This window comes from Mobula birostris, chromosome 5 (genome assembly GCF_030028105.1).
Source record: "Mobula birostris isolate sMobBir1 chromosome 5, sMobBir1.hap1, whole genome shotgun sequence".
NCBI lineage: Eukaryota > Metazoa > Chordata > Chondrichthyes > Myliobatiformes > Myliobatidae > Mobula > Mobula birostris.
The window spans coordinates 199650330-199677110 of NC_092374.1; the positions used below are offsets into that span (position 1 = coordinate 199650330).

General features: G+C 43.4%; 1 protein-coding gene across 1 annotated transcript in view; it reads right to left on the reverse strand.

The window, feature by feature from the left end:
- LOC140198246 (butyrophilin subfamily 1 member A1-like) overlaps window positions 1–26781 on the reverse strand; it is a 50393-nt gene that overhangs the window by 17648 nt on the left and 5964 nt on the right. The window contains exons 2-5 of the mRNA XM_072259299.1: window positions 17368–17456; window positions 11507–11854; window positions 6334–6618; window positions 3675–3794 (exon numbers count right to left, since the gene is read on the reverse strand). Of these exons, the coding sequence (XP_072115400.1) occupies window positions 3675–3794; window positions 6334–6618; window positions 11507–11854; window positions 17368–17425 (811 nt within the window). The 5' untranslated portion in view covers window positions 17426–17456. The remainder of the gene's footprint in view (window positions 1–3674; window positions 3795–6333; window positions 6619–11506; window positions 11855–17367; window positions 17457–26781) is intronic.

Sequence of the window (26781 nt, forward strand, 5' to 3'; positions counted from 1 at the left end):
TCGGTAGTCAATGCTAGGACTCCCAGTGCTACCTGCTCCCATAAGTATCGGTCTCACTGTTGGGGCAGATCTGCCAGCAGGACAGGAAGTACCTCAGGACAACAACAATCAACTCCAGATACAATACAAGGGCTGCCTTAGTCAGTGTAAGAGATTAGCTTTGTTTATCACATGTACATTAAAACACAGAGTGAGATACATTGTCTATATCAATGACCAATACAGTCTGTGAAAAGCTGGGGGCAGCCCACCAGTGATGCCGTGCTAACACACAGCTTGCCTAGAACTCACTCACCCTAACTCTAACTGCTCATGTTTGGAATGTGGGAAAAAGCAGAATTCCGTATGGTCACAGGGAGAGTGTACAGAGAGTGTACACAGAGTACAGAGAGTGGCAGCAATTGTACCCCAACCTTACAATGGCAGGCACTGGGATATAAAGTCAAGGATGTAATGCTGAGATTTGGTCACACCAACTTGGGAACACTGCGAGCCGTTTTGAGCTGCTTATCTAAGAAAAGATGTGTTGGCATTGAAGAGGGTCAAGAGGATTTTCACGAGAATGATCCCAGGAATGAAAGGGTTAATGTATGAAGATTGTTTGATGCCTCTGAGCCTGTACTGACTGGTGTTTAGAGGAATAAGGTGGCATCTTATTGAAACCTATTAAATATTGCTAGATAGATTGGATGTTTCCAGTAGTGGTGGTCTGGAACGAGAGGACTCAGCCTCAAAATAGAATATAACAGAGATGAGGAGGAATTTCTTTAACTGGGGGTAGTGCCTCTGTGGAATTCATTGCCACAGATGGTTGTGGAGATGGTCATTGGGTATATTTACAGGACAGGTTGATAGATTCTTGATTAATCAGGACATCAAAGGTTACTGGGAGAAGGCAGGAGAATGCGGTTGAGAGGAATAATAAATTAGACATGATGGCATGGTAGAAGGGCTGAGTGGCCTAAATTTGCTTCTCTCTCTTTTGTGGGGGATCTCTGAAAATATAAACACCTGTCCTCAAATGTCCTCAGGGAGACGCTTGCAAGGACACCTGGACTGGAACTGACGATGTCATAATTTAGCGCATGCCTTGATACCAAGGGGAATATCTCCTTATATCATTCTTTTGCTTTAACACTGGATGTAGTACAACTGAGCAGCTTGCTAGGCCATTTCAGAAACAGACTGGATTCAGATTCAGATTTATTTATCTCATTATGTCGAAACATACAGTGAAAAGTGTCCGCAACACACACAAAATGCTGGGGAGCTCAGCAGGCCAGGCAGCATCGAAGGAAAAAAGTAAACAGTCGACGTTTCAGACTGAGAGCCTTCATCAGGACGGGAGAAGAAAGATAAGAAGTCAGAGTAAGAAGGTGGGAGGGGGAGGAAGAAATACAAGGTAGTAGGTGAAAGGTGAAACCAGGAGAAGAGACGGGATGAAGTAAAGAGCTGGGAAATTGATTGATGAAACAGATAAAGGATTGGAGAAGGCAGAATCTGATAGGAGAGGACAGACGGCCGTGGAAGAAAGTGAAGGGTGAGGAACACCAGAGGGAGGTGATGGGCAGGTAAGGAGAGAGAGGGAAATGGGAATGGGGAATGATGAGGGAGGATCGGAGGTATGACTGGAAGTTAGAGAAGTCGATGTTCATGCCATCGGGTTAGAGGCTACCCAGACGGAATATAAAGTGTTGTTCCTCCGACATGCGTGGCTTCATTGCGGCAGTAAAGGAGGCCATGGACTGACATGTTGGAGTGGGAATGGGAAGTAGAATTAAAATGGGTGTCCAGTGGGAGGTCCTGCTTTTTCTGGTGGACGGAGCGTAGGTGCTCGGCGAAGTCGTCTCCCAATCAGTTCAAACCGATATACAGGAGTCCACACCAGGAGCACCGGATACAGTAGATGAACCCAATAGACTCACAGGTGAAGGAAGGACTGTTTGAGTCCCTGAATGTTAGTGAGGGTGGAGGTGTAGAGGCAGGTATAGCAATTGTTCCGCTGGCAAGGATAAGTGTCAGGAGGGAGATCAGTGGGGAGGGACGAATGGACAAGGGAGCTGCGTAGGGAGCAATCCCTGCAGAGAGCAGAAAGTGGAGGGAGGGAAAGATGTGCTTGGTGGTGGAATCCCACTGGAGATGGCAGAAGTGGTGGATAATTATCTGCTGGACATGGAGGCTGGTGGAGTGGTAGGTGAGGACAAGAGGAACCCTATCCCTGGTGGGGTGGCGGAAGGATGGGTGAGAGCAGACGTGTATGAAATGGAGAGATGTGGTTGAGGGGGAGTGTTAACGGTGGAGGAAGGGAACCCCTTTCTTTGAAAAAGGGGGACATATCCTTATTTCTGGAATGAACAGCCTCATCCTGGGAGCAGTTGCAGAGGAGATGGAGGAATTGAGAGAAGGGGATGGCATTTTTACAAGTAACAGGGTGGGAAGAGGTATAGTCCAGGTAGCAGTGGGAGTCAGAGAGTTTACAATAGACATCAGTAGATAAGCTGACTCCAGAGATAGAGGCAGAGAGATTGGGAAAGGGGAGGGAGGTGTCGGAAAGGGATCAGGTAAATTTGAGGGCAGCGTGGAAGAAACGCTCCGCGCTGTAATAGTGCCATGCTAACCACCTCATTACCATGGCGTCCGTCATGTTTACATCAAAACAGACAGCAAAATGCATCATTTGTCTTAACAGCCAACACAACCCAATGATGTGCTGGGGGCAGCCCTCACGTGTTGCCACACATTCCAGCTACAACATATCAGACCCATAATGTTCAGAAGAACAACACAGAACACAAAAAGCAACAAAGCAAGCAGCAAGAGAAGCTGCGTTCCCACCTCCCACAGTCAGACACAGTCCTTCAACCCCTGGACTAGCATCCAACGGACATGGATTTGGCATGCAGACACTTCAAAGCCAATTGTTACATGGGTGTCTTTGAATCCTCTCCCAACAGGAACCCCAACCCCACATTAACCAACCTCAACCCAAAATATACGGATTTCAAGGTTTACAAAGATCCAAAATAGTGTCAGACTACTTCTGCGCACTCCCCTACTTATTTCAAGCCACACTATGTGGCCACTTTATTAGGTACACCTGCACACCTGTCATTAATGCAAATATCTCATCAGCCAATCAGGTGACAGGAGCTGAATGCATGAAGGCATGCAGACATGGTCAAGGGGTTCAGTTGTTGTCCAGACCAAACATCAGAATGGGGAAGAATTGTGAGCGAAGTGACTTTGACCGTGGAATGACTGCTGGTGACAGATAGTGTGGTTTGAGTATCTCAGAGACTGTTGATCTCCCAGGATTTTCATGCACAGCAGGCTTGAGAGTTTACAGAGAAAGATGTGAGAAACATCCAGTGAGTGTGAATAAAGGCTTGTTTTTGAGAAAGATCAGAGGAGAATGGCCAGAGTTGTTCAAGCTGACAGTAATTCAAATAACTACGCGTTACAACAGTGGTGTGCAGAAGAGCACTTCTGAGCACATGATACACCAAACTTTGAAACTGATGGGCTGCAGCAGCACATGACCACACCGGGCTCCACTCCTGTACCAAATAAAGCAGCCACTGAGTGTATTTAAATTTCATTGGTAACATGAAAAACAAAGTGGGTTAAATTCTGACTTGGTGTTGCCCAATGGCTGTGTGAGACTAAGACCATACCTTTCATGTATTTGCGTCTTTTTATGGTCCAAAAAACGCCAAATCCAAGTGCTATCAACAGAAGACAGAGGAGCAGACACAAGAACACCAGCCAGCCCGAGACAACTGGGAAGAAAACATCTGAAAAGCAAATGCCAGCAGTTAGACAACATTGCCTTGAAAATATCCCACAGGTATCACTGAAGAAAAATAAAGCTGCAAGTTCATGGCTACTTTGGGAAGTGCCCTGTATTTCTAAAGCTACAAGGGAAGATATGAATAAAATTGCATGGGTGCAGAGAAAGTTTACAAAGATGCAGCTGGAAATTGAGGTCCTGAGTTATAGTGAAATGTTGAAGAGATTAGGACTTTGTGTCCTGGAACGCAGGAGAATAAAGAGGAAGATATACACAATTATGAGGGGTATAGAGAGGACAAACAAAAGCTGGCTTTTTCCACTGAGGTTGGGTGCGACTAGAACTAGAGGACCTGGATGAAGGGTGAAAGTTGAAATATTTGAGGGGAACTTGAGAAGGAGCTGACAGGGTGGTGTGAGCTGCCAGAAGAAACGGTGAATGTGGGTTTGATTTCAACACTTGAGACAAGTTTGAAAAAATACATGGATGGACAGGGTTTGGAGGGCTATGGTCTAGGTACAGGTTGATGGAACTATGCAGAATAACAGTTCGTTATGGACTAGGTGGATTTAAAGGGCAAACATGGGCTAATGGTACCAGCATAGATTGACATCTCAGTTGGCATGGAGCAGTTGGACAGAGGAGCCCGTTTCCGCACAGAATTCAGGATTCAAGATTGTTTAATGGCATTTCCAGTACACAAGGATATTGAACTGTTACTCTGGATCCCATGCAGCACAAAAAAAAAATCCAAATATAAAGAACACAATAACACAATAAATATGAGTACATAAAATAGCTTATTTGCAAAGGCATATTGTATGTCCATAAAATGATGCTAGCCACAGGAGTGTCGTACTGACAGGAAATAACGAAGTAGTGGGGCGTGGAGGGGTGGGTTCGTGGGTGCTCAATGTGATTGTTCGGGTATTTGGTTGGGCAGTCATGTGTGAGCAGAGTGTACAGTGTTGGGGTCGGCGCACAGTTCTGGGGGCTACCCCTCTTGAGGATGATGGGGACCGGAGTTGCTGTTATGCATCCTGACTATCGAAGGTCTGTTGATTTGGAAGTCTGACACCCAGCTGCACGGTGGGGTAGTTAGACCAAGGAGTAAGAGTTTATGACTATCACACAAAGGAGTAGTTTGTAAAGAAACATCAAATGGTGGGTGTTGGAAGTCACAAAATAATCAGTTCAGTACATCACAATGAGTTCATTTACAGAAGGGATGATCAGTGTCCTGGATTCTCCTGGGAAATATGACAGTCGAGAAATATGTGGGAGGGAAGAGTTAGATTAGTCACAGAGTTCAGGGGTCAGCACAACAATGTGGGCTGAAGGGCCTGTACTGTGCTGTACTGCACTGCTCTACGTTGCATGTTCCCTGTTCATTGGTCCAATTGGAGAACAGCTCATTAAAAATACTCATACAATTTCTTCATGGACTCATCACCCCTGGATTATTCCCGGTCAGTCTGGAATGGACACAGGAAACATTATAAATGACACAACTGGCAACTGTCCTTGTATGAACAATCCCTCTTCAATAATCTGGAGAGATCCAAATGAAGAAATCCCACCATACCACATTTCAGCTCAGAGCTGATATCCAGGACCAACCTACTTATAGAGCCTTCCTGTGCAAAACTGAACATGGAACATTACATCACAGTACAGGCCCTTCAGCCCACGATCTGGTGCCAAGCCCTTATTGTAGTCTAAGATCAATCTAACACTTCCCTCTCATATAGCACTCCAATTTTCTTTCATCCACGTTCCTATCTAAGAGCCATTTAAATGTCCCTGATGTATCTGACTTCACAGACTTGGCATGGCCAAGTGGTTAAGGCATTCATCTAGTGATCTGAAGGTCTCTAGTTTGAGCCTTGGCTGAGGCAGCATGTTGTGTCCTTGAGCAAGGCACTTAACCACACAGTGCTCTGCGATTACACCGGTGCCAAGCTGTATGGGTCCTAATGCCCTTCCCTTGGACAACATTGGTGGTGTGGAGAGGGGAGTCTTGCAGCATGGGCAACTGCCAGTCTTCCATACAACCTTGCCCAGGCCTACGCCCTGGAAACATTCCAATGTGCAAATCCATGGTCTCACGAGACTAACAGATGCCTATATCTGACTTTACCACCATCCTTGGCAGTGCATTCTGTGCACCCACCACTCTCTGCAGAAAAGAAACCTACCCCTGAAATCCCTCCCATGATTTATTTTTCAAACACCTTAACATTATCCCACTCATTATCTCCCCTTCCACCCTGGGAGAAAGTGTCTAGCTATCCACTCAGTCTATGCCTCATCATTTTGTACAACTCTCTCAAATCACCTCTTATCCTCCTTCACTCCAAACAGGAAAGCCCTATTTCACTCAACTTATCCTCGTTAGGCATGAGACAAAACCATCAAGGGCAGCCAAGATTGTTTGTAGAGTGAGATTACCTTGGGAGTGCAGTTACTTTGTTCCCTCTCGTCGTTCAATTTATTAGCTATGCAAATCAGTTGTGATTAACTACATTTGGTAGTTTACAAACCTGCTATCTCGATAGTTGCTTCTTGTCCTTTCTTCAGGACTTGATTCTCTAAGATACACCTGGACCTGCTGGTTGAATCTTTTGATATAAAAATCTTGCTCTGGGCATTGAACAGGCCTTTGGAATCCTGGTTGTAACTTATTTCAGACTTTGAAGTCAAATTCTTTCCATCACCACTAATCCATTGTATCAATGGTTCAGGATACCATCCATTAGATTCACAGACAAGTTGAATATCATTTTTTCTGTACCCTCCAATGTTGATCCAGTGCTCGTATCCCAAAGCTGCAAGAATAAACAGACAAATTTAGAAATTATATTTCTGATGAACTGTGTAAAACGTGAGAAATGTTCACCATGATGTTGTCAGTTTCGATCCACTCTGTGCACTCTCTGCTGTGGTTTCTCACTGCCCTAGTTTGCCAAGTTTGAACCCAAAATAATTGTTCTTTCTGTCTGTCTCTTCTCATTGCTGCCATCAGGAAGGAGGTACAGGAGCATCAGCATCCACACCATCAAATTCAGGAACATTAATTACCCCTGAAACATTAGGCTGTAGAACCAGAAGGGATAACTTCACTCACCCCAACACTGAACTGCTCCCACAACCGTTGGATTCACTTTCAAGGACTCTTCATCTCATTTATTGCTTACGTATTTATTACTATTATTTTTATTTGTTTTTACTTATTTTATTATTTATGTATTGTGTTGTCTTTTGCACTTTGATTGTCTATCTTTGTTGTGTGCAGGTTTCTTTGATTCTACTGTTTCTGTCTACTTATTTTGAATCTCCGCAAGAAACTAAATCTCAGGATAGCACTTGGTATCATAAATGTAGTTTGGTAATAAATTTACTTTGAACCTTGAAACAATCAAAGCTCAGCAGTGATCTTCTGTGTAGTGCATGTACATTCAACAATGTATTAGGGTGAACCTGACGCAGAACTACCAATAAAATCTCTCAGCTTTGCCAACTTTCAAGCCTATTAAATGTTTCGGAATAAATATTAAGATGGCTGATATAAGAAGGCGTAACTTTAAGTAGCAGGAAAGTATAGGGGAGATGTCATTCAGGAGTAGTTGTTTTTTTAAGAGAGTGGTGGATGTGTAGAATGCTCTGCCAGGATGGGGGTAGAAACAGATCTATTTGGGACACTTAAGAGACTATCAGAGAGGCTTGTAGATATTAGAAAAATGGAGAGCTATTTGAGAGGGAAGGGTTAGATTAGTCACAAAGAAGGTTAAAAGGTTATCACAACATTGTGTGTCAAAGAGCTTTAGTGTGTTGTAATGTCGTATGTTCTAAAATAGTGGTCGCCAACCCATCGGTCGCAATCGACTGGTCGATCTTTGAGGCTTTTCCAGTAGATCCCGAAAAAAATCAAAAATAAATACACAAATACTGTTGTAATGTGAGCATTATAAAAATAAGTAGTACTGATTAGGATAATGGTAATATAGCAATACTTTTGCTACTGAAAGCTGTTTGTAAAGAGAGATTGGTTCCGGGTTGCGGAGTTTTAGTTCCGTTCTTTCTGCCCAGTGTGTATATGTGTGTAGCTCCCCCGCCATGCACCGCGTTTTCAGCGTAGCTTGTGCTGCATCAAAGTGACCAATTAGATTAGATAAGAGTACAGACTGTCGCAAACATCAATATACGACACTTGCTCATGATATCCTGACAGCATGGCGGAGGCTCCACAAGAGAAGGCAAAAACGTACAAATTCCATCCAGAATGGGAAGAGGAATTTTATTTACCTTGGTGAAAGACAAGTGTGTATGTATGTTGTGCCACCAAACACAAGCACTAACTAAAAGAGGGAATCTGGAGCGGCACCACAACCGCCAGAAATTTAAAAACACCTAACCCCCAAAGAGCGCAATTCATGCCTGGAAAGTTGAGGAGCTGAAATCGGGGCTGAAGGCCCAGCAATCATTTTTCACAAAACATGCTGCTCAAAATAAGGCTGCTATTGAAGCATCATTTCGTGTAAGTCACCTTTTGGCTAAACTCAAGAAGCCCTTTACAGATGGTGATTTATTCAAGGAAGCAATGGCCATTACCGCAGAGACTGTTTTTAATAACTTTAAAAACAAAAACGGCATCACAACCGCAATACATAATATACCGCTTGGCCCTGCAACAGTGACAAGGAGTGTAGAGTCACTGTCAGAGGACGTGGATCGACAAGTGTTAAAGGACTTGTCACTCCGTGAATATTTTTCACTACAGTTCGATGAATCCCTGGATGTAATGCAAACAGCTCAGCTTGTTCTATTTGTCAGAATGGCTTTCCAGGATTTTACTACAAAGGAGGACTTCCTCACTCTTTTGCAATTAAAAGAGAGAACGAGAGATGAGGATATTTACAATGAGTTTAAAAAATATGTCTCTGAAAATGACATCCGGGGAAATCACAAAGATGGCGGTGGGACGCAGCTTGCAGGTGATGAATATCTGTTATCTGTCAAGTAGGGGCCGTGCACAATCCTGATTTGATGGAGACGAACGTGAGAGCACGGAGGAACATCTGGTGAAACTTCTGAAATGCCTGCTTCACCGCCACTGCTACTGTGTGATCCTGAATCTCCAGAGGGGAAGGCCCCGATTCTTCAGCTTTGCTTGTTGCTCAGCGGCTGGGGCGGAGTTGAAGCACTCGGCAGTGGATGGTACTCAGTGCCAGAGTGCTGGTCGGAGGCTCGAAGTTTTCAGATGGGCTCAGAGTCGGCTGCGGTCGGGTGCTTACAATGCATCGGCAAGTTTCCAGCGCTTGGGGGTTCATGACAGGGAGAGTTTCTCCCTTCCACCATCTGCGTGAGATGATGGGGCTATTGGGACTTGAGACTTTTTTTTTTACCATGCCTATGGTCTGCTCTTCATCAAGTTACAGTATTGCTTTGCACTGTTGTAACTATATGTTATAATTATGTGGTTTTGTCAGTTTTAGTTTTAGTTTGTTCGGTGTTTCTGTGATATGTTTCTGGAGGAACACTGTATCATTTTTTAATGCATGCATTTCTAAATGACAATAAACGAAGACTGAGTGTCCTCATAATCTAATCTAATCCCCAATCATAAACTGGTGGCAATTACTACTGATGGGGCCCCAGCAATGCGTTGGTTTTATAGCACTAAAAGTCAGTGCCTACTTTGGGTCAATTTATCTATGTGAAATTGCATTTTCACAGATGAAAATTATTAAATCTAAGTACAGGAGCTGTCTTACTGACAGACACCTCACAGACTGTCTCAGACTGGCTGTCTGTAGTTATGAGCCAAGTTTCAGGGAACTAGCAGAAAGTATTCAGCCCCAGTCATCACACTGAGTGCAACAGTTAATTTTTATTCATTTATTTTTCGTGTTGAAATAAAATTAAATAATGAAACTTAGAATTTAAGATGTGAAGTATTGCAATATTCTTTTAAAAAAAGACAGCTATGGCCTGTTTGATATGCTAGTTACAGTGTTTTCTTGTTTGAATTAATTTGAAAGTTTGACAAAAGTATTTTGTGTAATTCAAATACAATTAGCCCAAATAAAATGCCTCAAATTGGAAGTACAATCTGAGCTGTTTTCTTCTCTAAATGATTTAGTATGTAGATCTTGCCTTTCACTAAGGTTGAGGTAGGGGATCTTGGGCTTAAAAAGGTTGGTGACCACTATTCTAAAACATGAGAAAAGTTTTCCCCAAGGTTGCCATTTTAGATCCACTCCCATGCTCTCTGCTTTGATTTCTCATTGCCCTAATTTACCAGGCTTGGACCCAAAAGGCTGTCCTTGCTCCCTGAAACAATCTGTGCAGCTGAGCAATGATTCTCTTCAACAAAATATTAGGGTGAAACAGGAACAACATTATTGACAAATTTCTCTGAAATCTGACAACTTATGTAAAATCCCTATCGCCAGCTTTGCCGAGTTTCACATCAATAAGTGCTTCTGAATAAATACTAAAAAATAAAAAATATTACAAATTAAAATTAAAATCCAATGCTGAGCTAATATCTGACAGCTGATGAGAATAGACCGAGATTGATAGATGTTCATTTGCTTGTCCCATCCTCATTCTCATATCCTTTGATCATGTATCTGTGGACACTGAGAACATCCAGAGTTCTCTGGGTGAGTGAGGAACTACAAAGATTCACATTTGTTTGTGTCATGGTCCCTTCTGGCAATCCCCCACCTTGCCATTTGCCTCTAGATTGGACATCAATCAATAGAGAATGAAGAGTAAATTTCAAAATACATTAGTTTAACCATAAAATGATTACTTTATTTTAACCAGACCATGACGCAATGTGCAACCCCACAACCAAGCTTGTGTTGTTTTGGAATGAGCCATAGTCTGCTACAGTAACTGGAATGCATGGGGACAGGTGAAGCTGCAGAGAGAACTGCACTCAGCTCAGTACATCACTGGCACATCTCTCCCCTCACTCATTAATACCTGCACAACATGGTAGCACTTATCATCGGAAATTCCCACCATCCTGCTGCAATAAAACAACAAATGCCATCTTCTCACGGCTTCCAAAGCCCGAAGTCCACACCACGAGGTTCAGGAACAACTACTTCCTTCTAACTGTTCAGCTCTTGAAAGAAGATTAGGTTTACAAAACAAGATCAGCTTCATTTGCCATACCTGCATTGAAACTCGCAGTGAACTGTGTTCTGTTGATTAAAATAGGGTGACGATTATGATTTGCAACTCACATAGTGAGTGTATTGTTGTGGCACATAGTATGCCCACAATTCACTAACACTAACCTGTGCTTCTTTGGAATGTGGGAGGAAGCCCACACGGTCACAGAGAGAACGTCTAAACTCATTTCAGACAGCACAGGAATTGAACCTTTGAACCCGGATCTGATCATAGCGTTGCACTGACCACTATGCTACCATGCTGCTCTAGACAACCTACAGGTACAACTCAAATCCCACAGTTTTGCAATACTACGAACACTTTGATCACCTTACAGAAAAGTGGAGATTTATTTTGTTCTAGTTGTATTCTTTTTGTAAAAGTTTTGGATAATTTTTGTTTAATTGACGTGTTACTGGCAAACGCTGCTTACGCGATGCTGTGTGTCTGTGATGTTGTGATGCCAGTAAGTTTTTCATTGCATCTGTACAGATGAGTTTTCACTTTTTACACATGCTCACTAACCTGCAACTTTCAAGACAATAGATGTTTCTTCAAAATCAATTCCATTATCAACTGAGCAGATGTATTTCCCTTCATCGGCTACTCGAACGTTCTTTATTCGAAGGGACACATTTCCTTTATCTATTTGGTCCTTAAACAGCTCAGTCCTTCCTCTGTAGCCAGGATCTTGATTGACAGTTGCATCTCTTCCGTTTCTGAACTCGTGAACTGCAGAGTTGAGGTCTGTTTTAAGCCACTGAAGTGCCATGTTGCGACTCGATTCACTTGGCACAACCTGGCAGTTCATTCTCACATCTTCACCCACGACGGCTATGACAGGATGCACTGGGCCAATAACTTGGAATTTACCTGCAACGTATAAAAGAAAGACCAAGTTCAGCAAATATCTTACACTCAATAATATATTAATTAAGTAATTACCATTATCTTTAATTTGGGGGAAAAGTAAAATATATCTTTGCTCAAAATGATTATGGGCTCAAACTGGTAAATAATTCTACTTTAAATGCATCAAAATTAACCTGAAAGATTCTACAAGTTTGTCCAGTAAATATTTCTCTGCCTGTATGAGAGACAAAGGAGGAAAACAACCATAAACATGAGGTTCTGCAGATATTCGAAAACATGAGCAACATGCATAACATTTTGGAGGAACTCAGCAGGTCAGGCAGCACCTATGGAGTGGTATAAGCAGTCAACATCTTATACTGAGACACACCATCAGGAATGGAAAGGGAGGGCGAAGAAGTCCGAATGAGAAGGTGGGGTGAGGTGAAAGAGTACTGGCGAACAGTCGATGGGTGAGATTAGGTGGCTGGGTGAGGGGGGATGAAGCAAGATGCTGGGAGATGATACATTTAAGAGGTAAAGGCTGAAGAAGGGGAATGACAGGAGCCAGCATGGGGAATGGAAAAGGGAGAAAGTGAAGTGGGGAGAACTTAACCGGTCTTTGGAGAAATCAATGTTCATACTATCGGGTTGGAGGCTACCCAGATGGAAAATGAGTTGTTGTTAATCCAGCCTGCGAGTGGCCCCACTGTGACAGCAGAGGAAGCCACGGACAGGCATGTCGGAATGGGAACGGTAAGACAAATTGCAGTAATATGTCATGACAAACAAGATAAAATCTGCAGATGCTGCAAATCCAAGCAACACATACAAAGTGCTGCGGGAGTTCAGCAGGACAGGTACCATCTACTGAAAAGAGTACAGTCACCGTTTTGGACCGAGACCCTGGCCTTCTGAGTTCCTCCAGCATTTTGTGTGGAGGACATTATCAATCAGTGTGGAAAAAGAATTAATTTTTGGTGGTCTTGATTTCTCCACTCTTCCTGTAAAAAAACGTTCTGACTTTCCCCCCATGTCCGTCTTGGCTCCACTGGAAGGCCTTGTCTCCCTTACACTGGACACTGTCGACAAGTTAAATTATTTTATCGAAATGCACTTTATTCACAATAAAATATTCTACTCTAAACCGTTCCATATCTTTATTTATATGCATGAGACTCCTCAGTCCCTGTGCACCACTGATGTTTGAACCTTCCCCCATTGAGATACTATTGTTCCTTTTAATAAGATGCATGATCATACATTTCCCAACATCTGCCACTCTTTTGTCCATTATTCCAGTTGGTTGAAGTCTTGCTGCAATCACATTGCTTCCTCAGCAATACCTACCCCACCACCTATCCTCATATCATCATCTGCAAACTTTGCTACAAATCCATCAACTTCATTATGCAAACCATTGAACAACAATGGGAAAAGCAGCGGATCCCAATATTGACCCCTGAGAAACACAATAGGTCTTAAAAGACCCTATTGGCAGATACAATAGGGCCTTTTTAGAGGCTCCTGGATAGGTACATGGAGTTTGGAAAAGCAGAGGGAGATTGGTAATCCTAGGTAATTTCTAAAGTAAGTACATGTTCGGAACAGTGTTGTGGGCCAAAGGGTCTGTATTGTGCTATATGTTTCTATGTTTCTAACACCACTAGTCACTGGCAGCCAACCAGAAAAGACCCCTTTGACTCTACTTGCTGTCTCCTGCCTGTTGGCCATTCCTCTGTCCATGCCAGTATCTTTCCTGTACCACCATAGGATTTTATCTTGTTAAGCAGCCTCATGTGTGGCAGCTTATCAAATGCTTTCTGAAAGTCCAAGTAGATGTCATCCATTGCCTCTCCTTCATCCACCCTGCGTGTTACTTCCTCGAAGAACTCAAACAAATTTGCCAGGCAAGACTTTCCTTCACAGAAACCATGCTGACTTTGACATATTTTATCATTAATCTTCAAATACCCCAAAGCCTCATCTTTAAAAATGGACTTCAATACTTTTCCAACCACTGAGGTTAGGCTAACTGACCTGTAATTTTCTTTCTTTTGCCTTCCTCCCTTCTGAAAGAGTGGAGTGACATTTGCAATGTTTCAGTCCTCCAGGGCCATGCCAGAATCAGGTGATTCTTGAAAGATCATGACCAATGCATCTGTTATCTCTTCAACAACCTCTCTCTGGACTCTGGGATGTAGTCCATCTGGTCCAGGTGCCTTATCAACCTTAAGACCATTGAGTTTGCCCAGCACTTTTACCTTTATAATAACAATGGCACTCACTCTTGCTCCCTGACACTCATGGACCACTGGCACGCTGCTAGGGTCTTCCATAGTGAAGACAGATGCAAAGTACCTATTAAGTTCATCTGTCATTTCTTTGTCCCCCATTACTATCTCACCAGCATCATTTTCCAGTGGTCCAATATCAACTCTCAACTCCCTTTTACCCTTGATGTAACTGGGGAAAAAAAAATAACTTTTAGTATCCTGCTTTATATTATTGGCTAGTCTGCCCTCATGTTTCAACTTTTTCCCCTCTTACCGCTTTTTTATCCGCAATTTGTTGGATTTTAAAAGCTTCCCAATCATCCAACTTCCCACTCACTTTTGCTACCTTGTACACTCTTTCCTTGGCTTTTATGCAGTCCTTAACTTCCTTTGTCAGCCACGGTTGCCTATCCTGCCATTTAAGAGCTTCTTCCTCAGTGGGACATGCCTGTCCTGCACCTTGTCAACCATTCGCAGAAACTTCAGCTATCTCTGCTCTGCCGTCATCCTCACCAGTATCCTCTTCCAATCCACCTGGGCAAGCACCTCTCTCATGCCTCTGTAATTCCCTTTATACGTGTGAGATATGCTTCTCCTTGTTAAATTCAGTATAAATTCAACCATATTATGATCACTGCCTCCAAACTTTCCTTTACATGCAGCTGACTAATAATATCTGGGTTATTACACTGCACCCAGTCGAAGGTAGCCTTTCCCCAGTAGGCTCGAGCATAAGCTGCTCTAAAAAGCCATCTCACTGGCATTCAATAAATTCCCTTTCTCGTGATCCAACACCAACCTCATTTTCCCAATCCCCTTGCATATTGGAAGTCCCTGATTACAATTGTGTCATTACCCTTATTACATGCCTTTTCCAGCTCCCTTTCTAATCTCAACCCCACATCTTGGCTACTATTCAGAGGCCTATATACTGTATGATTCCCATAATGTTTTTTTTTACCCTTGCAGTTCCTTAACCCCACCCACTGAAATTCAACATTCTCTGACCCTGTATCACCCCTTTCTAAAGATGTACCAGTAGAGTTACACCACTGCCTTTGCCTTCCTCCCTGCTGTTTCCATACAAAGTACATCCTTTGATGTTTAGCTCCAAACTATGGCCCTGTTTCAGCCACAGCTCAGTGATGCCCACAACATCACACCGACCATCTATTTGTGCCATGAGTTCATCCACCTTATTCCAAAAGCTATGTGCATTTGAATACAGCACTTTAATGTCCTCTATTCTTCACCCTTTTGAATTTTGTCTCTGCGGTACAACTTACCTCTTTGCTCTGCATTTCTACCCACTCATTGGCTTGTCCTTCCTTCTATCAATCATTTACTAGTGAATCTTCTGGCTCATCCTCTGCTGTAACATACTAGTTCCCATCCCCCTGCCATATTAGATTAAACCACTCCCAACAGCTGTAGTAAATCGGCTTGCAAGAATATTGGTTCCCCTTGGGTTCAAGTGCAACCCATCCTTTTGTTCAAGTCCCATGCATTTATCCTCCACCTCATTCTATTCCTATCCTCACTGTCGCGTGGCACAGTCAGCAATCCCGAGATTACTACCTTTGAGGTCCTGCTTCTCAGTTTCCTTCTGAACTCCCCGTATTGTTTTTTCAGGACTTCCTTCCTTTTTCGACTTCTGTCATTAGTACCAATATGTACCACGACCTCTGGCAGCTCAACCTCCCTTTTCAGGATACTGTGGACATGTGAGAAACGCGGCAGACCCTGGCACCTGGCAGGCAACCTACCATCCGAGTGTCCTCTTCCCATCCACAGAATTACCTTTCTGTCCCCCTGATTATTGAGTCTGCTATTACTGCTGCCATTCTCTTTGGTTCCCTATCCTTCTGAGCCACAGGACCAGAATCTATGCTAGAGGCACGGTCACTGTTGCTTCACCCAGGTAGGTTCTGCCCCCCCCAAAACAGTACTCAAGATGGAGTTCTTATTGTTGAGGGGTACGGCTCTCCACTATCTGAGGTTCTCCCTTCCCCCTCCTGACAGTCACCCATTTATCTGTCTCCTTTAGCCTTGCGGTGCCCTCCTCCCTGTAGCTTCTGTCTATCACTGCTTCACTTTCCCTATCAAGCTGAAGGTCATTGAGCTGCAGCCCTCAAACACAGTCTCTAAAGAGCTCCATCTCGATGCACCTGGTATTGCATTGCACTGCTGCTGCCAAGCTTACAAATTTCTCCACTTATGCCGGTCATAATCTCATTCTGATTCCGTAACAGGATCAATGAAAACTCAACCAGGGTGCAGAAGATAACAAACTGTGCAACTGCAAACACAAATAAATAGAATAAATAAATGAATCTCAGGGCTGCAGGTACTCTGACAATAAATTTGACTTTGAATTTTGAGAACATGAGATAATGAGATAAAAAGTCCTTGAACGTGAGATCACTGGTTGTGGGTTCATTTCAATTATGGGGCAAGTGAAGTTGAGTGCAGCTATTCCCTTTTAGTCAAGACCCCGACGGTTGAGGGGTGGTAATTGTTCCTGAACCTGGTGGTGTGAGTCCTGAGGCTCTTGTACCTTCTACCTGATGGCAGCAGCAAGAAGAGAGCATGATAGGTTCTTAAAACAGAGAGTATTGAGTAAAGGAGTTAGTGTGTTGAAGTTGTATAAGACGTTGGTGACGCAAAATTATTGTGTGTAGTTCTGGTCATAGATATCAATAAGACTGAATGACTACAGAGGAACTTTTACAGAGATATTGTCAGGACTCAAGGACATGAGTTAAAGAGATAGAATGAATAGGTTAGAACTTATTTTCATGGAGCGTATGAGAATGAGGGGAGAATTGACAGGGTCATACAAAATTGCGAGGCATACAGAGGATAAATGCAAGCTGGCTTTTTCCACTGAGGTGCAGTGAGGCTAGAATTAGATGTCATAGGTTAAGGGTGAAAGGTGAAATATTAAAGTAGAGACTACTTCTTCACTCATAAGGTGGCGTGAGTGTGGAATGAACTACCAGCAGAAGTGGTGGCTACAGGTTGGATTGTAATTTTTTTACAATTTGGAAACATACATGGATGGGAGGGTTGTAGAGGGCTTTGCTCCGTGTGCAGTCAATGGGACTAGGCAGCATAACGGTTTGGCAGAGATTAGATGGGCTGAAGGGTCTGTTTCTATGCTGCAGTGGCTCTATAACCCAGTGACTCAATTATCCGTTAGACTTTGAAACACTGCCCACTAATAATGTAAAATAAATGAATGCCAGAGGTGCTTACCATGTGCAGAATAGAGAATCCCAGGAAGTAAACACACAGCGAGATATATTTTTTCCATGTTTGTGAGATGTATGGAAAACAACCATCCCCTAATAAAAGAAAAATTGCATGGTTTTTGAATATGAATCATTATATTTTGTATACATTATTAACAGACAGATATTACCATTATTTTATCTTGTGCAATGTTTAATTGAAGGACAACCTCCTTTAGAAACCTTGCTCAATAATATTTACAAACATTCCAAATTTTGTCTGTGTTAATTTTGCTTTTGCTTTTCTAACTTTACAAATCCATTGCCATTCACTTTCTATTACAGTATGTTTGCCGGAAACAAAAGGCATTATTTTTATCAAGGGGAAGAGATGTGCAACAGTGATATCAGAGGGGGAGGGCTAAAGGCTAGGAAACAGCAAAGATTCAAAAAATAGTTTTGTCGCATATACCTTCAGTGGCCACATTATTAGGTACACCTGTATACCTGCTCATTAATGCAAATATCTAATCAGCCAATCCCATGGCACCAATTCAATGCATAAATGCATGCAGACATGGTCAAGAGGTTCAATTGTTCAGACCGAATGTCAGAATATGGAATAAATGTGATCACAGTCACTGACCACGGAATCATTGTGGTGCCAGGCGGGATGGTTTGAGTTCCCTACAAACTGCTGATCCCTTCAGATTTTCATGCACAACAATCTCTAGAGTTTACAGAGAAAGGTGCAAAAAAACAAAAAAAAAATCCAGTGAGCGTTGGTTAATGAGAGAGGTCAGAGGAGAATAACCAGACTGGTTCAAGCTGACAGGAAGGTGACAGTAATTCAATTGACCATTCATTACAACAGTTGTGAGCGGAGGAGCATCTCTGAATGCACAACACGTTGAACCTTGAAATGGAATGGCTCCTGCAACAGAAGACCAGACTGGCTTCTATTCCTGTACAAAATAAAGTGGCCACAGAATGTACATCGAAACATCAAAACATACAGCGAAATGTGGCACTTGTGTCAACAACCAACACAGTCCCAATAGAGCTAAGACTTAAGACGTAATCCTAACCCATATGTCTTTGGAATGTGGGAGAAGACCAGGGCATCTGGAGAAAATTTACTCGGTCACAGAAATAACATACAAACTCCTTACAGACAGAGATGGGAATTGAACCCTGATTTTATAGCTGGCACTGCAAAGCATTACACTGATCACTAAGCTACCTTCCACTCAGCACTCCCCACTCTGACACTCTGACCTTGTACCTCTTCTCACCTGTGATTACTTCCCCTGGGTCCCCTCCTTCCTTTTTTCCTATGGTCCACTCTCCTCTCCTGTCAGATTCTTTCATCTCCAGCCCTTGACCTTTCCCACCTGCCTGGCTTCCCCTATCACCTTCCAGCTAGCCTCTCTCAGCTCCTCCCGCCTTTTTATTCTGGCATCTTCCCCCTTCCTTCTCAGACCTGAAGAAGGGTCTCGGTCCAAAACATCGAATGATTATTCATTTCCATGGATGCTACTTGGTCTGCTGAGCTCCTCCAGAATTTTGTGTGTGTTGCTTTGGATTTCCAGCATTTGCAGACTTTCTTGTGTTTGTGAAGAAAGACGAGAGGTCAAGATACACAACCACAAATTTCTGGAGGAATTCAGCAATTCAGGCAACATCTATGGAGGGTCCGAGAACAGATCCCTGAGGCACACAACTGATCACTGACCTCCATACAGGATATGACCCATCTGCAACAACTCTTTGCTTTCTGTGGACAAGCCAGTTCTGGATCCACAAAGCAATGTCCCCTTGGATCCGATGCCTCTTTACTTTCTCAATAAGCCTTGCATGGGGTACCTTATCAAATGCCTTGCTAAAATCCACATACACTATATCTACTGTCCTTCCTTCATCAATGTGTTTAGTCACATCCTCAAAAAATTCAATCAGGCTCGTAAGGCACGGACTGCCCCTGACAAAGCCATGCTGGCTATTCCTAATCATATTATACCTCTCCAAATGTTCATAAATCCTGCCTCTCAGGATCTTCTCCATCAGCTTACCAACCACTGACGTAAGACTCACTGTTCTATAATTTCCTGGGCTACCTCTGCTCCCTTTCTTGAATAAAGGAACAACACTCGCAACCATCCAATCCTCCGGAAACTCTCTCGTCCTTGGATTCATTCTGAAACAAGTGGTTCCCCTGTTAACATCAGCTTGTGATAAAGTCTGTTCTGAATGTAAATCCTATATTCTGTGTGAATTCTTTTTGTCTACAGTCCAATACTGGGTTGGCTTTAACATTGGAGGGCCAAAGAGTGGTAAGGTTTATTTTGAGAATGATTGCTGACACCTTCGAAGATGAACTTGACTGGATAACTTCACTCAACCTCACTCACCTCAACACTGAACTGTTCCACGTCTTGACTCACTTTCAAAGATTCTTCATCTCAAGTTTTCAATATTATTGATTATATATTTATTATTATTATTATATTTGCTTTTTTCTTTCTTTTTTTATTTGCAGAGTTTGCTGCTTTTGTTACATTTGTTGTTCATATTTTGTGCAGTATTTCATCATTTCTATTGTGTTTCTTTGTATTTACTATGAACGTTCACAAGAAAATGAATCTCAGGGTTGTATGTAGTATTAAATTTACTTTGAACATTGAACTTTGGACTGGGTTTTTCATTGTGAACAGTTGGTTGAAATATTTAGTATGGAAACACAGATGCAATAATGACTGGGGAAGTCTACAAAAAGTAGTGGATCAGCTCAGTTCATCACAGTCAAAGCCATCCTGATGGTGGATGATCAGCCATGATCACAGTGAATGGCGGTGCTGGCTCGAAGGGCTGAATGGCCTACTCCTGCACCAATTGTCTATTGTCTGTCCCCCCAATAAGCATATTTACATGGAGTGCTCCTGCAAGAAAAAAGCAGCATCCATCATCCAGGACCAGCACTATCCAGGCTCTGCTCTCTTCTCTCCACCACCATCAAGCGGAGGTACAGGAGCCTTCGTTCCACGTGATCGGGTTCTGAAACAGTTATTGTCCTGCAACCATCAGACTCCTGAACCGGAGTGGATAACCTATCAATACTAACCAGATTCCAGAGCATATAGACTCACTTTCAAGGACAACATATACATACAGTGATACTGTGATATGTTTACATTGACTTTGACTTTGACTTCAAAAGCTCCAATTAATGGCTACCCCAGACTTTTATCTGCAACTCCTCTCAGCTTGGTCTCTTTGATTGACAGTTTAATGTCACTTGGCCTTTTCCTTGTTGGATCGGATCACTGTTAACATAATTATAAAATTTATTATATTTAACACAGCAGTCTCTGCGGTAATCAGTGCTGGGACTCTACATGTTCACAATCTGTATCAACAGTTTTGACGAGGGCATTTTTGTTTTATTTATTTATACATCTGTAATATATTCAGGTTTACTGTGGGCAGTGTCGGCTATGAGGAGGATGCTGGGGTTTTCTTTGGGGATACGGACAGGCTAAGTGAATGGGCAATGGCATGCCAGGCAGAAGATATAGAGCAAAAACAAATATCCAAGTATTGAACACAGGAGTTGGGAAGTTATGTTTAAATTGTTCAAGATGTTGCTAGGGCCTAATTTGGAGTTTTGAGTGTAGTTCTGGTCACCCTTATGTATCAAGGATAAGTGGCAGGAGAGAGATCAGCAGGGAGGGACAAATGCATAAGGGAGTCTTGTAATGGATAAGGGATCCCTGTGGAGAACAGAAATTGGGGGGCGGGGTGGTGAGGGAAAGATATGTTTGGTGGTGAGATCTCGTTGCAGATAGTGGAAGATATGGAGAATTATATGCTGGACGCGGAGGCTGGTGGGGTGGTAGGTGAGGACAAGAGGAACCCTATCCCTGGTAGGGTGGCAGGAGGATGGGGTGACAGCAGATGTGTATGAAATGAAGAGATGCGGTTGATGGCAGCATTGATGGCGAGGAAGAAAAGCCTAGTTCTTTTAAGAAGGAGGAAACCTCCTTTGTTAAGAAACATAGAAACATGGAAAATCTACAGCACAATACGTACCCTTCAGCCCACAAAGCTGTGCTGAACATGTCCTTACCTTAGAAATTACCTAGGGTTACATATAGCCCTCTATTTTCTAAGCTCTATGTACCTATCCAGGAGTCTCTTAAAAAATTTTATCGTATCCGCCTCCACCACCGTCACTGGCAGCCCATTCCATGCACTCGCCACTCTCTGTGTAAAAAACTTTCCCCTGACATCTCCTCTGTACCTACTTCCAAGCACCTTAAAACTGTGCCCTCTCGTGCTAGCAATTTCACCCCTGGGAAAAAGCCTCTGACTATCCACACGATCAATGCCTTTCATCACCTTGTACACCTCTATCAGGTCACCTCTCATCCTCCGTCGCTCCTAGGAGAGTAGGCCAAGTTCACTCAACCTATTCTCATAAGGGATGCTCCACAATCCACAGAACATCCTTGTAAATCTCCTCTGCACCTTTTCTATGGTTTCCACAGCCTTCCTGTAGTGAGGCGACCAGAAGTTAGCACAATACTCCAAGTGGGTTCTGACTAGGGTCCTAATAGCTGCAAAATTACCTCTCAGCTCTTAAACTCAATCCCTTGATTGATGATGGCCAATGCACCATGTTCCTTCTTAACCACAGAGTCAAGCTGAGTAGCAGCTTTGAGTGTCCTATTGACTCGGACCCCAAGATCCCTCTGATCCTCCACACTGCCAGGAGTCTTACTGTTAATACTATATTCTGCCATCATATTTGACCTACCAAAATGAATCACCTCACACTTATCTGGGTTAAACTCCATCTGCCACTTAGCCCAGTTTTGCATCCTATCATTGTCCCGCTGTAACCTCTGACAGCCCTCCACACTATCCACAACACCCCCAACCTTTGTGCCATCAGTAAATTTACTAACCCGTCCCTCTACTTCTTCATCTAGGTCATTTAAAAAAATCACAAAGAGTAGGGGTCCCAGAACAGATCCCTGAGGCACACCACTGGTCACCAGCCTCCATGCAGAATATGACCCGTCTACAGCCACTCTGTGCCTTCTGTGGGCAAGCCAGTTCTAGATCCACAAAGGAATGTCCCCTTGGATCCCATGCCTCTTTACTTTCTCAAGAAGCCTTGCATGGGGTACTTTATCAAATGCCTTGCAAAAATCCATATACATCCACAGCCTGTTAACTTTGCCTTTAATCCTGGTAGGAACATGCAAACTCTGTACTCTCAAAATTTTGCCTTTGAAGGCCTTCCATTTACTCAACACATCCTTGCCAGAAACAACTTATCCCAATCCACTCTTCCTAGATCCTTTCTCATCTCCACAAAATCTTTTCTCCAATTTAGAACCTCAACTCGAGGACCAGATCTACCTTTATCCATAATTAACTTTGAACTAATGATATTATGGTCACTGGACCCAAAATGTTTGCCGACACAAACTTCTGACACCTGACCTGTCTGGTTCCCTAATAGGAGATCAAGTGTTGCATCCTCTCTCATTGGTATCTCTATATATTGATTTAGAAAACTTTCCTGAACACATTTGACAAACTCCAAGCTTTCCAGCCCTTTCACAGTGTCGGATTCCCAGTCAATATGTGGAAAGTTAAAATCCCCTACAATGACAACTTTCTGTTTTTTACATCGGTCTGCTATCTCTCTACAGATTTGCTCCTCCAATTCTCTCTGACTATTGGGCGATCTATAATACAACCCTATTAGTGTGGTCACACCTTCCTGTTCCTTAGCTCCACACATATGGCCTCTGTAGATGAGCCCTCCGGGCTGTCCTGTCTACGCACAGCTGTGACATTCTCCTTGACTAGTAATGCCACTCCTCCAGCTTTCATCCCTCCCCCTCTGTCACGTCTGAAACAACAGAACCCCGGGACATTAAGCTGCCAGTCCTGCCCTTCCTGCAAACAAGTCTCAGTAATAGCAACAATGTTGTAATCCCACATGCTAATCCACGCCCTGAGCTCATCTGCCTACCCTACAATACACCTTGCATTGAAATAGATGCAACTGAGAACATTTCTATCTTGTACAAACCTTTGATTTCTGCCTAGACGCGCAGTTCTCGCATGACCTTTTACAGGTGTAGTCATCAGGGACATTCGTGCTCGCCCTGACTTCCCACGTACTGCAAACGGAACACTCGACTGCCCTAACTGCTGCCTCCATTACCTACTCCTAACTTAATTAGATGAATTAACGGAGTTTACCCGGCCTTACCTCACTGGGAGCAAGCTCGTCCTCACCCTCTGCTTGCTGAAGCCTCTTGAGTCAAAACCTTCCTACTCTGTCTCCACTACTCCGTCACCCGCTCCTACGACGTCCGCTTCGTTAATCTGCTCCCTTTTTAAACACTCCCGCTGTTTTCACAGGCCAACCTTCACGTGCTTGCGCAGTCATACCCCATTCAAACTGCCGAAGAAATGACCTTCCCCCTCTCAATCTGCTCTCTTTTTAACCTCTCTTCAATGTGTTTAGTCACATCCTCAAAAAATTCAATCAGGCTCGTAAGGCATGACCTGCCTTTCACAAAGCCACACTGACCATTCCTAATCATATTATGCCTCTCCAAATGTTCATAAATCCTGCATCTCAGGATCTTCTCCATCAACTTACCAACCACTGAAGTAAGACTCACTAGTGTATAATTTCCTAGGCTACCTCCACTCCCTTTCTTGAATAAGGGAACAACATCGGTAACTCTCCAATCGTCCGGAACCTCTCCCATCTCCATTGATGATGCAAAGATCATCACCAGAGGCTCAGCAATCTCCACCCTTGCTTCCCACAGTAGCCTGGGGTACATCTCGTCAGGTCCCAGTGACTTATCCAACTTGATGCTTTCCAAATGCTCCAGCACATCCTCTTGCTTATTATCACATGCTCAAGCGCTAAAGTCCCCTGTAAGTCATCCCTACAGTTGCCCAGATCCCTTTCCGTACTGAATACTGAAGCAAAGCATTCATTAAGTACCTCTGCTATCTCCTCCAGTTCCATACACATTTTTCCACTGTCACATTTGATTGGTCCTATTCTCTCACATCTTATCCTCTTGCTCTTCACAAACTTGTAGAATGCCTTGGCGTTTTCCTTAATCCTGCCCACCAAGGCCTTCTCATGGCCCCTTATGGCTCTCCTAATTTCATTCTTAAGCTCCTTCCTGCTAGCCATATAATCTTGCAGATCTCACCCATTACTGGGTTTTTTGAACCTTTCGTAAACTCTTCTTTCCTTCTTGACGAGATTTATAGCAGCCTTTGTGCACCACAGTTCCTGTACCCTACCATCCTTTCCCTGTCTCATTGGAACGTACGAATGCAGAACTCCATGCAAATAACCACTAAACATTTGCCACATTTCTTCTGTAAATTTCCCTGAGAACATCTGTTTCCAATTTATGCTTCCAAGTTCCTGCCTGATACCCTCATATTTCTCCTTATCTCAGTTAAAGGTTTTCCTAACTTGTCTATTCCTATCCCTCTCTAAATCTATGGTAAACAAGATAGAATTGTGATCATTATCTCCAAAATGCTGTCGCACTGACAGATCTGACACCTGACCAGGTTCAGTTGTTCTGAAATGAAAAGCCTCATAGAACATAGAATAGTACAGCACAGTACAGGCCTTTCGGCCCACAATGTTGTGCCGACCCTTAAAACCTGCCTCCCATATAACCCCCCACCTTAAATTCCTCCATATACCTGTCCAGTAGTCTCTTAAATTTCACTAGTGTATCTGCCTCCACCACTGACTTAGGCAGTGCGTTCCACCCACCAACTACTCTCTGAGTAAAAAACCTTCCTCTAATATTCCCCTTGAACTTCCCACCCCTTACCTTAAAGTCATGTTCTCTTGTATTGAGCAGTGGTGCCCTGGGGAAGAGGTGCTGGCTGTCCACTCTATCTATTCCTCGTAATATCTTGTATAACTCTATCATGTCTCCTCTCATTCTCCTCCTCTCCAAAGAGTAAAGCCCTAGCTCCCTTAATCTCTGATCATAATGCACCATCTCTAAACCAGGCAGCATCCTGGTAAATCTCCGCTGTACCCTTTCCAATGCTTCCACATCCTTCCTATAGTGAGGCGACCAGAACTGGACACAGTACTCCAAGTATGGCCTAACCAGAGATTTACAGAGCTCCATCATTACCTCACGACTCTTAAACTCTATCCCTCGACTTATGAAAGCTAACACCCCATAAGCTTTTTTAACTACCCTATCTACACGTTTGTACCTGTGAGGTAACTTTCAGGGATCTGTGGACATGTAACCCCAGATAACCTGTGCTCCTCCACACCACCAAGTATCCTGCCATTTACTTTGTATTCTGTCTTGGAGTTTGTCCTTTCAAAGTGTACCACTTCACACGTCTCCAGGTTGAACTCCATCTGCCACTTCTCAGCCCACTTCTGCATCCTATCAATGTCTCTCTGCAATCCTCAACAATCCTCTACGCTATCCACAACACCACCAATCTTTGTGTCATCTGCAAACTTGCCAGCCCACCCTTCTATCCCCACATCCAGGTCGTTAATAAAAATCACGAAAAGTAGAGGTCCCAGAGCCGATCCTTATGGGACACCACTAGTCACATCCTCCAATCTGAATGTACCCCCTCCACCACGACCCTCTGCTTTCTGCTGGCAAGCCAATTGTGAATCCACCTGGCCAAATTTCCCTGGATCCCATGCCTTATGACTTTCTGAATAAGCCTACCGTGTGGAACCTTGTCAAATGCCTTACTATATTCCATGTAGATCACATCTACTGCACTACCCTCACCTACGTGCCTGGTCACCTCCTCAAAGAACTCTATCAGGCTTGTTAGACACGATCTGCCCATCACAAAGCCATGCTAACTGTCCCTGATCAGACCACGATTCTCTAAATGCCCACAGATCCCATCTCTAAGACTCTTTTCCAACAGCTTTCCCACCACAAATATAAGGCTCACTGGTCTATAATTACCTGGACTATCCCTACTACCTTTTTTGAAGAAGGGGACAATATTCGCCTCCTTCCAATCCTCTGGTACCATTCCCGTGGACAACGAGGACATAAAGATCCTAACCAGAGGTTCAGCAATCTCTTCCCTTGCCTCGTGGAGCAGCCTGGGGAATATTCCATCAGGCCCCAGGGACCTATCCGTCCTAATATATTTTAACAACTCCAACACCTCCTCTCCCTTAATATCAACATGCTCCAGAACATCAGCCTCACTCATATTGTCCTCACCATCATCAAGTTCCCTCTCATTGGTGAATACCGAAGGGAAGTATTCATTGAGGATCTCGCTCACTTCCACAGCCTCCAGGCACATCTTCCCACCTTTACCTCTAATCCGTCCTACCTTCACTCCTGTCATC